Source organism: Theropithecus gelada, chromosome 4 (genome assembly GCF_003255815.1).
Source record: "Theropithecus gelada isolate Dixy chromosome 4, Tgel_1.0, whole genome shotgun sequence".
In the NCBI taxonomy this organism is placed as follows: Eukaryota; Metazoa; Chordata; class Mammalia; order Primates; family Cercopithecidae; genus Theropithecus; species Theropithecus gelada.
This window is the reverse complement of record NC_037671.1, coordinates 35,508,588-35,524,571: the sequence shown is the minus strand read 5'-3', so window position 1 is coordinate 35,524,571 and position 15,984 is coordinate 35,508,588. Positions and strand designations below refer to the sequence as shown.

General features: G+C 49.8%; 1 protein-coding gene across 1 annotated transcript; it reads right to left on the bottom strand.

The window, feature by feature from the left end:
• Positions 1–10,913: 10,913 nt before the first annotated feature.
• On the bottom strand, positions 10,914–15,155 carry RING1 (ring finger protein 1). Its single transcript, XM_025381375.1, has 7 exons — positions 15,005–15,155; positions 14,747–14,884; positions 13,849–14,009; positions 13,505–13,720; positions 12,082–12,471; positions 11,628–11,901; positions 10,914–11,332 (listed from the first exon to the last, which is right to left on the bottom strand). The coding sequence occupies exons 2-7, from the start codon at positions 14,822–14,824 to the stop codon at positions 11,231–11,233; spliced, it is 1,221 nt and encodes a 406-aa protein (XP_025237160.1). The 5' UTR covers positions 14,825–14,884; positions 15,005–15,155; the 3' UTR covers positions 10,914–11,230.
• Between the last annotated feature and the right edge of the window lie 829 nt (positions 15,156–15,984).

Sequence of the window (15,984 nt, the reverse complement as noted above, 5' to 3'; positions counted from 1 at the left end):
GACTGTTTATTGAGGAGACTGTCCTTTCCCCACTGTGTGTTCTTGGCATATTTGTAAAGGATCAGTTGGCCATAAAATGTGTGGATTTATTTCTGGTCTCTATTCTGGTCTTACATGTGTGTTTTTGTTCCAGAACCATGCTGTTTTGATTAGTATAGCTTTGTGGCAGCTTCTGAAATTAGGTAGTGTGATGCCTCTAGCTTTGTTCCTTTTGCTCAAGATTACTTTGGCCATGTGGTCCTTGTCTTTTGTGGTTCCATATGAATCTTAGGAATTTTTTTCTATTTCTGTGAAAATGTCATTGGAATTTTGATAGGGGTTGGGGTAGTGTGGCCATTTTAACAATATTAATCTTTCCAATCCATTAACATGGAATATCTTTCCATTTATTTGTGTCTTTCTTTCTTCAATGCTTTATGGTTTTCAGTGTACAGATTTCTCACCTCTTTAATTAAATCTATTCCTAAGTATATTTTTTGATGCTATTATAAATGAGATTGTTTTCTTGATTTCTCTTTTGGTTGTTGCATTATTAGTGTACAGTAATGCTACTGACTTTTGAATATTGATTTTGTATGCTGCAACTTTACTGAATTTATTAGTTCTAATAATTTTTTGGTGGTATCTTTAGGGATTTCTCTACATAAGATCATGTCATCTACAAAGTGACAATTTAACTTCTTTCTTTCCAATTTGGATGCCTAGGGAGCCACAGTGGCTCAGGCTGGCTGTCCTGAGATTGTGCCACTGCACTCCAGCCAGGTGAGGCTATGTGTTCGAGGCCAACCTGGTCAACACTGAAAAATTTGGATGCCTTGTTATTTCTTTCTCTTGCCTATCTGTTCTGGCTAGAACTTCTAGTACTATATTGAATAGAAATGGTGAGAATGGTCATGCTTGTCTTGTTCCTGATCTTAGAGGAAAAGTTTTTAACTTTTCATGATTATGTATGATGTTACCTGTGGGTTTGTCATATATGGGCTTTACTGTGTTGAGATACATTTTTTCTATACCTAATTTGCTAAGAATTTGTATCATGAAAGGATGTTAAATTTTGTCAAATGCCTTTCCTCCATCTATTGATATAATCAAATAGTGTTCTTCATTTTGTTAACTGCTTGTACTTTTACAATTTTGTATAAAAAATCCTTCTTTATTCTGATATCACCAATATATGATCTTATATTTTCTTTGAACAGTTTTCAGTTTTCCTTTTCACTCTAGCTATCTGAAATTTACTTCTGGGTAGGATGTAATGTAGAATTTATTTTGTGTGTGTGTGTGTTTGGATAGCCAGTTAACTCAAAACCATTGAGCTTTCCCACTGATTTATGTCACTTTCATTATACACCAAGTCTCATATCTTTGAGGGTCTGAATTAGTCCATTCTTGCACTGTTATAGAGAAATACCTGAGATTAGATAATGTATAAAGTTTAATTGGCTCATACTTCTACAGGCTGTATAGGAAGCATGGCTGGGGAGGCCTCAGGAAACTTATAATCATGGTGGAAGGTGAAAGGGAAGCAGGCATGTCTTACGTGGCTGGAGCAGGAGGAAGAGAGGAAAGAGGTGCCACACACTTATTTATTTATTTATTTTTAAAGATAGAGTCTTGCTCCATTACCCAGGCTGGAGTGCAGTGGCACAGTCTCAGTTCACTGTAACCTCCACCTGCTAGGCTCAAGCGATCCTCCCACCTCAGCCTCCTGAGTAGCTGGGACCACAGGAATACATCACCATGCCCAGCTTTTGTTTTTCTTTTTTGTATTTTTGTAGAGATGGTGTCTCATCATGTTGTCCAGGCTGTTCTTGACCTCCTGAGCTCAAGTGATCCTCCTGCCTTAGGCCCCCAAAGTGTTGGAATTATAGGCATGAGCCACTGCACCTGGCCTCCACATACTTTTAAACAACCAGGTCTCGTGATAACTTACTATCATGAGAACAGCACCCAGTGGGAAATCCATCTCCATGATCCAGTCACCTCCCACCAGACCCTACCTCCAACAAAGGGGATTACAATTCGACATCAGATTTTTGTTTGTGTGCGGGGGGACACAGATCCAAACCCTATTAGGGTCTGATTCAAAAAAGTTTTATTCTGTACTGTGGTCTATTTATGTGTGCATGTACCAGGACTAGACTCTTTTAATCACTCTAGGTTTCAACAAGTAAACTTGTGACGTATGGTTAGGCAAGGGATCTCATATTCTTCTGCTTCAAGTTTTGTTTTTTCTTGGCCATTTACCCTTCCATAAGAATTTTAAGGCTGGGTGCAGTGGCTCATGCCTGTAATCCCAGCACTTTAGGAGGCTGAGGCAGGTGGATCACAAGGTCAGGAGTTCGAGACCAGCCTGACCAACATGGTGAAACCCCGTCTCTACTAAAAATACAAAAAAATTAGCCGGGCATGGTGGTGCACGCCTGTAATCCCAGCTACTCAGGAGGCTGAGCCAGGAGAATCACTTGAACCCAGGAGGCAGAGGTTGCAGTGAGCCGAGATCGTGCCATTGCACTCTAGCCTGGGTGACAGAGAGAGACTCTGTCTCAAAAAAAAAAAAAAGAGAATTTTAAGAACAGTCTGTCAAGTTCCATAAAATATCTGGTTGGGGTTTTGCTTAGAATTGTACTGAGTTTTTAGATTTGAGAAAAATTATCAGTTTTATATCAAACTTCCGTCTTTATGAGTAGGGGCTCTCTTCCTATTCTTTTATAACTTCTTTATGTTCTCTAATAAAACTTTATAATTTTCTCCATAAATATCATATACAGACTTTGTTATTTATTCCTAAGTATCTTATGATTTTTGTTATTACAAATGGTATTTTCTTTTTTCTTTTCTTTTCTTTTTTTTTTTTTTTTTTGAGACGGAGTCTCACTCTGTTGCCCAGGCTGGAGTGCAGTAGCACGATCTTGGCTCACTGCAAGCTCCGCTTTCCGAGTTCATGCCGTTTTCCTGCCTCAGCCTCCCGAGTAGCTGGGACTACAGGCGCCTGTTACCTCGCTGGCTAATTTTTTGTATTTTTAGTAGAGAAGAGGTTTCACGTATTAGCCAGGATGGTCTGGATCTCCTGACCTCGTGATCCGCCTGCCTCAGCCTCCCAAAGAGCTGGGATTACAGGCGTGAGCCACTGTGCCCGGCCTAAAATGAAATCTTTTATCTGTTTATTGCTGTGGTGTAGGGATATTGATGTTTGTGTATTCTCCTTGACCCCAGCAAGGAAATTGTTACTTCTAATAGTTTGTAGGTTCTTGTGAATCTTCTTTGTATAGTAAGCAATCTACATATAGTAGTTGTCTATGTATAGTGATGGCTTATTTCTTCTTTTTCTTTTTGTGTCAGTTCAGACTTCTTGGCAGAAAGGTAAATAGAAACAGTAAAAACTGGTATCCTTGTCTTTACTTTGGAAGTTACTTCCTATTCCTAGTTAGCTAGATTAAAAAGATTAGAAAAGAAATAGATTCTCACTATGCAGTGGTTATTCACAGCCTCAGTCATAGAGCACTACAGCCTCAAACTCCCAGGCTCAATGGACCCTGCCACCTTAGCCTCCCAAGTAGCTGAGATTACAGGCACAAGCCACCACACGGCTAATTTTTAAATATTTTGTGGTTCACTGCAGCACTATTCACAATAGCAAAGACATGGAGTCAACACAAATGCCCATCAATGAAAGACTGGATAAAGAAAATGTAGTATGCAGCCAGGCGTGGTGGCTCACACTTGTAATCCCAGCACTTTGGGAAGCTGAAGCGAGTGGATCAGGAGTTCGAGACCAGCCTGACAGATATAGTGAAACCCCGCCTTTACTAAAAATACAAAAAAATTAGCCAGGCGTGTTGGCAAATGCCTGTAATCCTAGTTACTCAGGAGGCTGAGGCAGGAGAATATCTTGAACCCAGGAGGCGGAGGTTGCAGTAAGCTGAGATTGTGCCAGTGCACTCCTGCCTGGGTGACAGAGTGAGATTGTATCTCAAAAAAAGAAAATAATAATAATAATAAAAATAAAATAAAATAAAAAAGGCCAGGCGCAGTGGCTCACACCTGTAATCCTAGAACTTTGGGAGGCCAAGATGGGCAGATCACAAGGTCAGGAGTACACGACCAGCCTGGCCAACATGGTGAAACCCTGTCTCTACTAAAAATACAAAAATTAACAGGGCATGGTGGCACTCGCACATAGTCCCAGCTACTTGTGAGGCTGAGGCAGAAGAATCGCTTGAACCCAGGAGGCAGAGGTTGCAGTGAGCCGAGATTGTGCCATTGCACTCCAGCTTGGGTGACACAGCAAGACACCATCTTAAAAAAAAAAAAAAAAAAAAAAAAGGAAAAAAAGTGTAGTATGCGTACACCATGGAATACTATGCAGCCGTAAAAGGGAATGAGATCATGTCCTCTACAGGGACGTGAATGGAACTGGAAGCCATTATCTTCAGCAAACTAACACAGGAACAGAAAACCAAACACCATATGTTCTCACTTATAAGTGGGAACTGAATGATGAAAACACCTGCACACATGTGAGGGGGAACAATAACCCACTGAAGTCTGTCAGAAGGGGAAGTGGCAGGAGGGAGAGCATCAGGAAGAATAGCTAACAGATACTGGGCTTCATACCTAGGTGATGGGTTGACAGGTACAGCAAACCATCATAGCACATGTTCACCTATGTAACAAACCTGCACATCCTGCACTTGTACTCTGGAACTTAAAATAAAAGTTGAAAAAATATTTTGTAGAGACGAGGTCTCACTATGTTGCCCACTCTGCTCTTGAACTTCTGAGCTTAAACAATCCTCTTGCCTTGGCCTCCCAAAGTTCTGGGATTTTAGCAGTGAGCCACTGCACCTGGCCTCCAGTTTTGGATCCTGCGTCTTGCCACATTATTCCATGCTGGCTTCTGAAGCCAATGAGGCAAAATCAGAAAGGGAAACTAAAAAGTTAAAGGGGGAGAGGGTCTCACAGGCAAGATGGAGGGAGCCTGGGATGAAGGCAGGGCTGTGGAGCTGAATGATGCCAGGAATTAAGGAGGAAGTAACAGTGTTAGGTAATAGCACATGGGACTCTTGGGCTGCAGCTACAGAAGGGAGGATCATGGCCTTAATTCATCACTTCTGAAATCCTGAAATATCTAGCTTCCTGCCCAGATCCTGGCAAGAATGCATCTATCCAACCACTATTTATAAAGTATCCAGTGCTAGGTCCAGGGAATGGCAAGAGTGAGCATCTGCAGTCATAGTCCCTGACCTCAGGGAGCTTACATTCAATGGGGCAGACAGACATCAATCTGTACATAATCATCAACAAATGTAGAACTCCAATAGGGCCAAGTGCCTCTGAGGAAAGGTACACCTTAGTGTGAGTGCTCATAATAGGGGAATTTGACCCTGAAAGGAAGGTCAGGAAGCCTTCCCTGAGGCTGTTAAGAAGCTGAGGCCTGAAGAATGAAGAGGAGCTAAGAGGAACAGAGGAAGGAGCCTTTCCAGCAGGGGGGTCTAGCCTCCCTGGAGGCTCTGTGAAGGAGGAAGCACAAGGTGGACAGGGACTGGAGTACATGAGTAAGGGGGAGTGGTGGGGAGTGGCTGGAGAGGAGGGGCCACCCCTTGCAGGGCCGTAGAGGTCAGGTTAAGGACTTGGGTCTTTAACCTAAGATCAATGGAAAACCACTGAATAGGTAGGTTTAAGGAGGCTGACTGAAACAATCAGATTTGCATTTTTAAAGGATCCCTCTTAGGTGTGCATCATATTGTAGAGAAGGCCATTCCCAGCCTCTTCACCTACTGCAATGATTCAGAGAAGGCCACATGGTCCACATGGTGGCTGGCTCAGGGATGTGGAGGGTTGAAAACGAGTGGACAGACTTGAGATATATTAGAGCAGATAAAATGGATAGGACTAGGTGCTGGATTAAACATTGAGATGCTCATTCTAAACCACCCCTACGTCAAATCCTTGGAAGGCAGGGGCCATGTCACGTGACTATGATACCCAGGTCCCAGAACAACTCCTGACACATGGTAGACTCAAAACACATTTCCTGAAAGGGTGGAAATGATTAGCAGTCTCTCAGGTAATCCTTTGACCTCTAAGGGTATTTAATTTCTTCCAGCATGTGTCAATAATCAGCCTCCTTGGTACATCATAGGGAGAGATATTGCCGAGTTCCAAAGAGTATACTCTGGGCAAGTTAATACAAGAATAAGGTCTCACTTATCCTATAACATGAAGAGTAACAGTAAACTTGTAAGAACAAGGCCTGGTGAAGCAAGGAGTAGGCACAGGAAGATGGCTCATCAAATAGGGGTGCTGGGTGTAGTGTGAGCACCTGAGGCAGGAAGAACCCAGCAGCCCTCGGGGAGAACCCAGCAGCCTCTACGGGTAGGGTGGGAAGAGTTGGGGGACTAGGATTTGATGGTAGGGGGTTGTCATGGAGATCTCTGGAGATTAAGCTATCTATTTTTTTTTCTATTTTTATTTTTATAAAAGAACCCTTAAGGGCATTTTTTTGTTTGTTTGTTTGTTTTGTTTGGAGATAGAGGTTCACTCTATCTCCCAGGCTGGAGTGCAGTGGCGTGATCTCGGCCACTGCAAACTCCGCTTCCCAGGTTCAAGTGATTCTCATGCCTTAACCTCCTGAGTATCTGGGATTACAGGCATAGCCCACCACGCCTTGCTAATTTTTGTGTTTTTTGTACAGCTAGCGTTTTGCTATGTTGGTCAGGCCAGCCTTGAACTCTTGGCTTCAAGTAATCCACCTACCTTGGCCTCCCAAAGTGTTGGAATTACAGCCATAAGCCATCATGTCCAACCTAAGCTATCTCTTTAAAATGATCCTTCAAGAAAGTCCCAAGGAGTCTAATCCATCCACGACAACAGCAGGTCTGAGACAGCCTGGTGAAATTTCTCCGACGAAGGACAGTAGATGGAAAAGTGCCCCAGGACCTCTTATTTATATAAAAAAACAAAATTTTTAAAGACACTTAAAAGTATGGATTCTTTTCTAAGAAACAGAGGAAACTTTTCCTGGCCTGTGAGCTCCCTCAGGTATTGGCACTTTGGTCTAGAGTGAAGTGGACCTGGGCATTCCAGCTTTGAGTGGGTTCAGGGGAGACACTCAAGCTACCCCTTATGGTTCCTCTGAAGGTCACTGTGGCTGGGGGTGGGTGGAGCTCTGCTCTGTTATGCTTCCCATAGGTGGAGGAAGTCTGTCTCTGAGGCTGCCCTGCCACGCTCATAGAGCGCTGCAGGCTGGGGGCAGTGATGCAGCCACAGGGGCTCTGATTCTCTGCCTCCCCACTGTGTTCATCTCTTTCCTCCCCATATATGAGGCCTGGTGTCACGGCAGGTGGGTGTTCCAAGTGAAACCACAGTCACAGAGGCAAGCAGTAGAGCCTGTCCTTGATGTGGCCCTGGTGATGCTGCACCAGACTGGGGCTGTATCAGAAACTGTGCCTGTAGCCTTTGCTTCTGCAGACTTGCTGGTGCTGCACCGGCCCTGAGCAATGTCCAAAGCCCTTGCCTCACTGGTCACTGTGATGGGGATGCCCCCAGGTATGGTTCTGCTGCTGGTGTTACAGGTTGGAGTGGGGGCCAGCACCCTCGTCTACCACAAGAAGGCTCAGGTGGCACAGACGTAAGGCTGCTTGCCTGTGTGTAGAGTGGCAGGCTGCAGCGGGCTGGAGCTCTGGGGAGAGGCCCTTGCCACGCTGGCAGCAGTGATTGGGTTCAGGCAGGTGTGTGCTGCAGTGCTGGGCCAGGTGTGAGCTCTGGCAAGAGCTGTGGCCACACTTTCTGCAGGAATAGGGCCTATCATCTGTGTGAAAGTGTTCATACAGGTCCAGGTGGGCCCCTTGGCTGAAGCACTTCCTATATTAGGGGGAGGGGAAGGGTCCCTTGCCCAGGCTGTGTAGAGAGAGGTGAGAGCAGTGGGAAGAGACTCCACATTCCAGGCAGGAAATTTGAGTGGATTTGTGGGTAGAGATGGGGGTCCCTGGTAGGGGAGTTGGGGAAGGGTCGGTTGTGACAGCTGGCGGGTGAAGGAGTGCCATAGGAGGTAGAGGGCTGGGTCTGTCCTCTCTTCTCCTCCTCCTCTTCCTTTGCTCCCAGCCTGCAGGGAGAGGGGAAAGAAGTGAGAGCAGCATGGGGGAGGAGGAAGCAGAGGAGACAGAGGTGGGAGAGGAGAGGCTAAGCCCCACACCCAACTGGCGGTTTCAGCGGTGCCTCCCTCCTCGCTGAGGTGGACTGTGAAGGTGGAGAAACCCAGAGCACAGCCTCCTGTGAGCAACTTACCAGGGTGTTGAGGGCTGCCAGGCAAGGACAGGGCCCTCAGAGTTAGGCCTTGCCTGGGCAGGGGTCTCCTGGGGGAACCTTCCCTCAGGCCCTTGAGGCTCTGGGCTCCAGAGCTCAGCTTCTGCGTTCAGATACACGGTCTGCTCTGCTTTGGAGACTGGGAAGCCTGAGAGAGGTAAAATCGTGCTGGGTGGTAGGTAGGGTAAGGGAGAGGGAGCTTCCCCCCATCTCCCTCACCCACTGCAGAAAGGCTTCTCTGTTTCCTTCCCCAGCCCAGTCCCACCTCCTCTGTGAGGCTGCTCCTAACCTCCCCACTGGCCCACAGTGATCCTCCTGCTTGGGAGTCACAGAGCCTCCCGCACGGGCCCTTTGCCATTCTTTATACTATAAGGCAAGGCGGTAACATTTTGTGGGGCATCTTCTGCAGCATCCTCAGCCTTGTGAGAACATCAGAAGCACACGGAGGCTTGGGAAAATGCAACTGCTGGCCCCACCTCCAGTTTCTCAAACAGCTGATCTGGGGTGGGGCCCAAGAATTTGCATTTCTAACAAGTTCCCAGTCGATGCTGATGCTGCTAGTCTGGGATCCACACTGGGAGACCCACTGATCTGTTAGGCATGTAACTTTACGTGTATTATCTCTAAATTCTCAGGGCAACCTGTTATTCTCCCCCATTTTGCAGGTGAAGAAACAGAGGGAAGACCCAGTGCCTTATGCAAGGTCGCTCAGTTTCTAAGTGGCAGAGCTGATTTGAACCCAGGTTTGTCTGACTCTAATACTGTATCGACCCTTCTTCCTCTACCCTGTTCCTCTGCATTGTCAACTATTCCACATGTATCTTGTTCCTCAACAAAATAGTAACGTTTTCTTTTGCACACTTTGTATCTCTCACCTTGCCTGACCCAGTAACCCAGGCTTGATCGGGAGGGACTGAAGGACTTGGAAAGGAAATGCCCCGGTGGAGCCAGGATGGAAACGGGTTCCTGTGTGTCTCCCACATGGTGTTACCTAAATATACAGCCATGTCTGTGAGGTTCAGTCACGGGGGTAGGAGGGCGAAAGAACACTCGCACCAGGCGGTGGGGGTGAGGGGGGGGCACGAAACGAAATGTGATAGAGAGGGGGGCGTGTGGGGCCAAGGTGAAGACTGGGGACCCGGGAGGGGGCAGGCTGTTTCAGAGTGAAGGCGGGGCGGGCAGCAGAGACAGAGAAGAGGCTGCCGGGTGGTTAGGGCTGGGGAGGACGAGGAGGGTGAGGACAATCCCAGCAGCTCTTGGAGCCAGAAGTCAGGTTAACTCCAGACTTTCGGCTTCCACTTCGGTGTCTCACCCGACTCCTCCCCACCTGCTTCTCTACCCTGAAACTCCAGGAATAACGCCCATCTGCCTCCCACTACAACTTCCCCTTATACCATTCACCTCTTGGATGCTTGGGGTCCGGGAGGAGGGGAGTCAGGATCACGGGTTCCAGGGAAGTGGGTGTAAAAAGGGGCTCCTATGAGGGTAGAAGAGGGTGTTGTCTGCTTCTGCAGGCAAGGGACCAGCCAGCCCAACTGGTCCGCAGTATTTGCTGGGGCTGGAGGATGCCCACCTGCATCTGCGGGACTGAGGGTACTGGGGAGGAGGCCGAACAAACAAGAAATCCCAAGGGTGGAGAAGGGAGCCATCGGATCGGCGGGTGGGCTGCCCAGCTGCGGAACTGGGAGGGCCAAGCGGGCTTTAGAGGGAAACACGACCGGCTCCTCTGCCAGTGAGACAGAGAACTGAGCAAGGGGGAGGAATCTGGGGCCAGAGGGGCTGGGGGTACCGAGAGTAGAGGAAACAGGAAGTGAGGGGCAGAGAGGTTGCTGGTGGTGGAAGGAACAGCAGTCGGTTCTGGAGAGGCGGTTCATCTGCCCCGAATCCCTGCACTGCCTCGGACTGGGAGTGCAGTCGTGCGCCCCTGTCCCCTCAGCCTCAGGCTTGGTGCCCAGCCCCGCTCGAGGAACTCGAGGCCGGTAAGGCAGCCGCGGCTTTCCTTGATGCCCCCAGTCCTCTGCTCTCAGCCGCTGCCTGGAGGAGCACAGAACTACAGTTCCCGGGCGGCCCTCCCTCCGCTCAGCCCTGCCGCCCGGCGGGCAAGGGCTGTGCACTCGCACTCCTAGTCCGCAGCCCAGCCTGCCCTTTTTTGGGAGGTGGCCCGGGGACCGGGATGTGGAACAGGGAGCTCCTCCGCAGCCCTCCCCACCTTCCTCCCTCTTTCCAGCTATAGAAACCAGCTGCTCACAGTGACTTCCAAACATCACGGTCCTTCCCACATCTACAAACATCCCTTTCTCTTTTGAGCCATTTTCCTGCTTTCCCTTTAGTCTTGAAACCCTGGATTTCAGCCTGGGCGACTCAAGTTTTAGGGGAAGTTTGGGGTCCGACTTGGCACCTGTTTTTTATCCTGTCTTCCAGCTTCATAGATAGTTCCTATTTTCATACATATTTGCTAATTTGGAGTTTCCGACGACATATCATGAATAACCCGACACTTTCTCCCCATTTCCAACGCAGATTTTACATTATTTCTAGGCCTCCCTCCCCAATCTATTTCCCTTTTTCTTCTACACTCCTGATAAACAGACACACAGAACTGCAGGTTTCAAAGAGGAAAAAAGCACGTTTGTTGTTGGTAGGAGGGCGTGAAGGGGAGGGTTCTTCACCTTCTCCAACACGTTGTATAGATGGGAAGTTGCAGGGCAATAGAAAAGGCAGCAGACGGGGGCGTGTTTTGCCCCACTCTGTACAATATAGAAGAATCTCATATAGATACTTTGTATAAAAGCCACGTGTCCTCATTTGTGTCCTCTTGTTGGCGGGCTGGGCTGGGGATACTGGGGGACAAAGAAGCTGGGGTGATGGACCAGGACACAGGGATACCCCATGGTCCCCTTCCTCTGGCTGTCCCCTGGTGGGGTCACTTTGGATCCTTGGTGGGAGCATAGCACAGCTCCAGTGGCCGGGACACCTTCCAGAATTTCTCATTCACCAGCTCCAGGGTCAGCGAGCCATTCAACGTCTGAGGAGGGAGTAAAAGGGGGAGGGGAGGAAAAGAGAGAAGAAAGTTGGAGAAGATGGAAAAGGAAATGAATGAGAGGCAAAAGGTGGAAGGGAGGAAGAAAGAAAGAAAAAAGGAATAATAAAAGGGATGGGGCAAAAAAGGACACGGATGATGGGAAAGGAGAAGGGACATAGAAAGAGATGGAGGATATATAGGGGAAGAGTGCTGATGAGTTAGACCAGGCTCATGGTTCTATGTGGCCCAGATCACCCTCCCTCCTCTCCCCTCTACTACTGCCCTCAGAAGCTCTCACCGTGAACGCCCCGCCTCCAGGTGCGATGTAGATGGTGTACTGCTTTTCACTGACGCCCTCCAGGCTGGGCAAAGCAGGCTCCTCAGGACCGTCACCTCCTCCGGCACCCCCGCCCTCCCCGCCACCCCCATCAGGTCCTCCGGTGTCAGAGGCGCCCCCTCCAGGCCCTCCTGGCTCCCCTGCTTCCTGCTGCTGCCTCCGCTCAAGGGCAATGCGCAGGGCCAAGTACTTGGAGAGGTGGTCCACTGTGGCATTCCCAGTTGTCTTCACATACCTGGAGTGGGAGGGAGGACAGGCTTAGAGCCAGGACGCCTCAGATGGGGACTGGAGGTAGGGGCTTTCCAAAATGGATTCTGGGTTGGGGTAGTATTTTGGGTTTGGGCAAAGCCCACTTCTGATGGAAATCTGTGATCTTTGGTTTCTCAGTGGCTGGGGGAAGGACAGGGCTCCTCACCTAGTCTGGCAGTATTCTCCCTTCTCCACGAGCAGGGGGTGGGGCCGGAACACGAGCTCAATTTCTCCACCTGGCTCTGGGGGGCTGGGGGCCCCAGGAGGGCTTGGGGGGCCCAGCGTTCCCCCTCCCAGAGTCCCTCCCCGGTCACCAGAGTCTTCCGAACCGGCACCCCCACCCACCCCACCAGTGCCGCCTCCCCCTGTCCCTACACTGCTCCCCCCTGCACCCCCTCCACGGGGTCGCTTGGGAGCAGGGCCTGGGGCAGAGTCAGGGGCGGAGTCTGAGCTCACATCTTCTCCATCCCCTTCTCCCTCCCCAGGCTCTCCTTCCCCCCCACTCATCGTTGTGGTCTGATCTGACCCGGGTATCGGCCGCCTCACACGCTGGGCCCTGTAGAAGCAAGTGATTAAGGTTAGAAAGCATCCAGGATAAAGGGCTTAGACTTTAAACTTCAGAGAATTAAGAGATAAGAAAAATCCTCATGATGATACCTAACATTTATTAAACACTAACTGTGTGCTAAGCACTCTGCTAAGTGTTTTGCACCAATCCCCTCACCTAATACAATGAATCCTATGACACAGGTAATTATATTATCTCTATTTTATGGCTGAGGAAACTGAGGCTTAGAGAGGTTAAGTAACTTGTTAGCGATCATAGGCTGACACCTCTCAAAATGTGGTAGCAGCACAGACATCCCCTGGGAGCTTGTGAAATGCAGACTCTCGGGCCCAACTGTAGACATACTGAATCAGAGTTTGCATCTGAAGAAGATCTACAGGTAATTTGGATACACATGAAAGACTGAGAGATGCTGGCCTAGGAGGTGATTTAACTTCCAGCAGTATAAATCCAGAGCTTATTCTCAAAATCGCTCTACTGTTCTAACTTCTAGAAAGTCAAGAGGTAAACTGTATTTTTCCTTCTTTTTTTTTTTTTTTTTTTTTTTGAGACTGGGCCTTTTTCTTTCGCCCAGGCTGGAGTGCAGTGGTATGATCATGGTTCACTGCAGCCTCCACTTCCTTCCTAGGCTCAAGGGATCCCCTTACTTCAGCCTCCCAAGTAGGTAGGACTATAGGCATGTGCCACCATGCCCACCTAAATGTTTAATTTGTTGTAGAGATGAGGTTTCCCTATGTTATTCAAGGTGGTCTCAAACTCCTGGGCTCAAGTGATCCTCCCATCCTCACCTCCCAAAGTGCTGGGATTACAGATGTGAGTCACTGTGCCCAGCCCTATATTTTTCTTAAGAATAGCAGTGCCAGTTGTTTACTAAGAAACTGCAATTTATACCCATGATTTCCAGCCCTAATGATCAGTCTGTGGTCAGCTCTTAGGATGCTGAGGCTTAGAAGCTAGCAGGCAACAAAGACTGATCCACGGACCCATCCCACCACTCCTGCTTCTCTTCTGACCCTCACACCTGTGCATGGCCTGCATTCGTAGCCCCTCCTCAATGCTGGAGCTCAATGCCTGCTGGTTGTGCAGGCGGCTCAGGCGGATAAGCACTCGATCTTGATGGGCCTCATATTCCTCCCGGCTAGGATAGATCTTAGAGATCAGGGCATCAAAGTTGGGGTCTGGCCGTAGGGATCGCTTGGATACCAGCTTCTTTCGGCAGGTAGGACACTCCTTGTTCCTGGGGTAGAAGAAGGGAAGCCCTGAGTGGTCAGTCAAGGGAACTGAAGCCTAAGCTGAACCAATACCAGTGAGAGGGCCCTAACTTTGTACCCCTTCATCTCATCTCAAACATGTCTCTCCTATTACCCGCTCCGTAGGGCTGTGACAATGCAGTCAGAGCAGAATCTGTGGAGGCACTCCTTGGTGGTCATCGTATTCTTCAGCATGTCCAGGCAGATAGGGCACATGAGTTCTGAATGCAGTGACCGAGGGGAAACAGCAATCTCTGTGCCATCCATTATGGCTTCCTGGAGGCATCAGTGAGTAGAAAGGTGGTGTGGGTTAGAGGGAAAGGGGTTTTAGAAACAGCAGCCCATAAAATAAGAGTTTTGAAAAATACAGTGAGAAGGCAGAATCTGGGTACCCATGCTGGTCTCTATTCGAGACAAGAATTCTGAGAAAGAGAAGGACTGATGACTTGGAGCAAATGGAGAAAAGACAGACTTTAGTGTCCATTAACTAAGAGTAGGAGCTTTGGAATAGGAGGATCTGAGGTAACTAAGTGGCCTAGGAGTGAAGATGGCACAAATCTGTGGCTGAGAAAAACTATTCGACAAAAATTTTTAAAGTCCTGGTGCTACCTGTATTAGAACCCCATAGGGTGCCTGTTAAAAATTCAGATTCTGAGAACCCAATCCACTACTGAATCAGAATGTTGGGGAGCATGAAGCTCTGCTTTTAATAAACTCCCAAGGTGAGTCTTATATGCACTGACTTATAATACTGAATGAGGAACAGGGAAGGTAATTTTTGTGTTTGCGATCTTTCAAATGAAGACAATAATACTTGCTCCACCTCTCTGGCAGGACTGTTTTGAGGATTAAATGAGGTAAATGCGAAGTGCTTTGGAAAGATTAAGGTGATTCAAAGATAGGGCCAGGCAGGGCAGAATAGAGCAAATTATGGAAAAGAAGCTGTGTGATGGGGTCTGTGGATGGAGGGGTTTGCAGGAGGGGGTAAGCCTGAAAGGGAGAATGCCTGTCACCTGCGGGGTCCGGTGCAGCTCATACAGACTCAGTTCCCACGTTTTGCTGGCATTCTGGGCATTCGCCGGCGTCGTCATGGTGACCGGGCACAGACCCCCCCCACCAGGGCTCTACAGCCGAGGAGGAGGCGAGGAAGGCTGGGGGTGGGGGAAAGGGGAGGAGGGCGTTAGGGGGGCCGCCCCTCGCGCAGACCCCGCCCCTCCAGAAGCGCCCCTCTCCGCCCCCGCTCCCGCCCCCGCGCCGGCACTGCCCCTCACCCAGCTCCAGCCGTTCGCGCTCCCGCCGCCGCCGCGCCTCTCTCTAGGCCCGGGCTCCTGCGCCAAGTTCGCTGGGTCCGCAACTGCTGCTCAGACAGCAGCTCCCGCCACCGCCGCCGCCATGGCCCGGGCGCTGGGGCCCTACGTCACTTCCGCCTGCTCCTCCGCTACACCCGCCCCCCCGCCGGCGGAGACGTCACCCGCCATTCGCGGCGCGGGTGGGACGGGACGTGGACGCCGAGGTTCTCCCGCCCACGGGACGAGCTCGTCCCACGTGAGGATCCTGCGTCCCGGGAGTTCTGCGCCACTTAGGGAACCACGGTCTCCGCCCCCGGCCCAGCACCGTCGCGCGGCCAACAACCTTAGCCTCGGTTCCCTTCCAGAGGCCCCCACCCAGGGCCTCAGCTCCAGGGGGCGGGGCCTGGAATATCTGGGACCCCAGGAGGGGACAGAGGGTTCGTGAAAAGGGCTACCTCCCCCACTCTGCGTACCCTGGCGACTCTGGGGATCAACCCCCCTTACTTCTCCGTAACCCCCATTCCAGGATTCCGTGGAAAAAGGCTGCAAAAGATCCTCTGCCGCTTTTGCCCTCTAGTCCAGAGAACGCACCTAGGTCCCGATGTGCTCGGGATTCCCCTTACCACCCTGGGGACTCCCTCCACCCTCCACTTTGGTTCTCCCTAGACCCTCCGACCCGCTCTCCCCCTCGAGGTTTGGGGGCGGCGGCTCGGGACGTCCAGACTCAACTCTCGGCCAGAGCCATAGACTCGAGAATTGCGTTTGGACAATCAGGAGCCGCGGCCCGGGGCGGGGAAGGGAGGGAGGCGCACGGGAGGAGCGGGAGGAATGGAGACACCACGCGGAAACAGGGACACACACAAGATGGGGCTCCCATTGGGGAGTGGGGGTGCGCGTGTGGGTGGGGTACACAGGGTCAGAATGTCTGGAGTGGGAAGTGGGCAGAAGCCTCTTCCAGGACT

Coding starts and splice junctions, on each gene's coding strand:
- RING1 (XM_025381375.1), bottom strand. CDS start 14,824: ATGACGACGCCGGCGAATGCCCAGAATGCCAGCAAAACGTGGGAACTG. Junction 11,902..12,081: donor GGAGAATACTGCCAGACTAG/GTGAGGAGCCCT, acceptor CTCCCACTCCAG/GTATGTGAAGACAACTGGGA. Junction 11,333..11,627: donor CTGGAGGCGGGGCGTTCACG/GTGAGAGCTTCT, acceptor CTCCCTCCTCAG/ACGTTGAATGGCTCGCTGAC.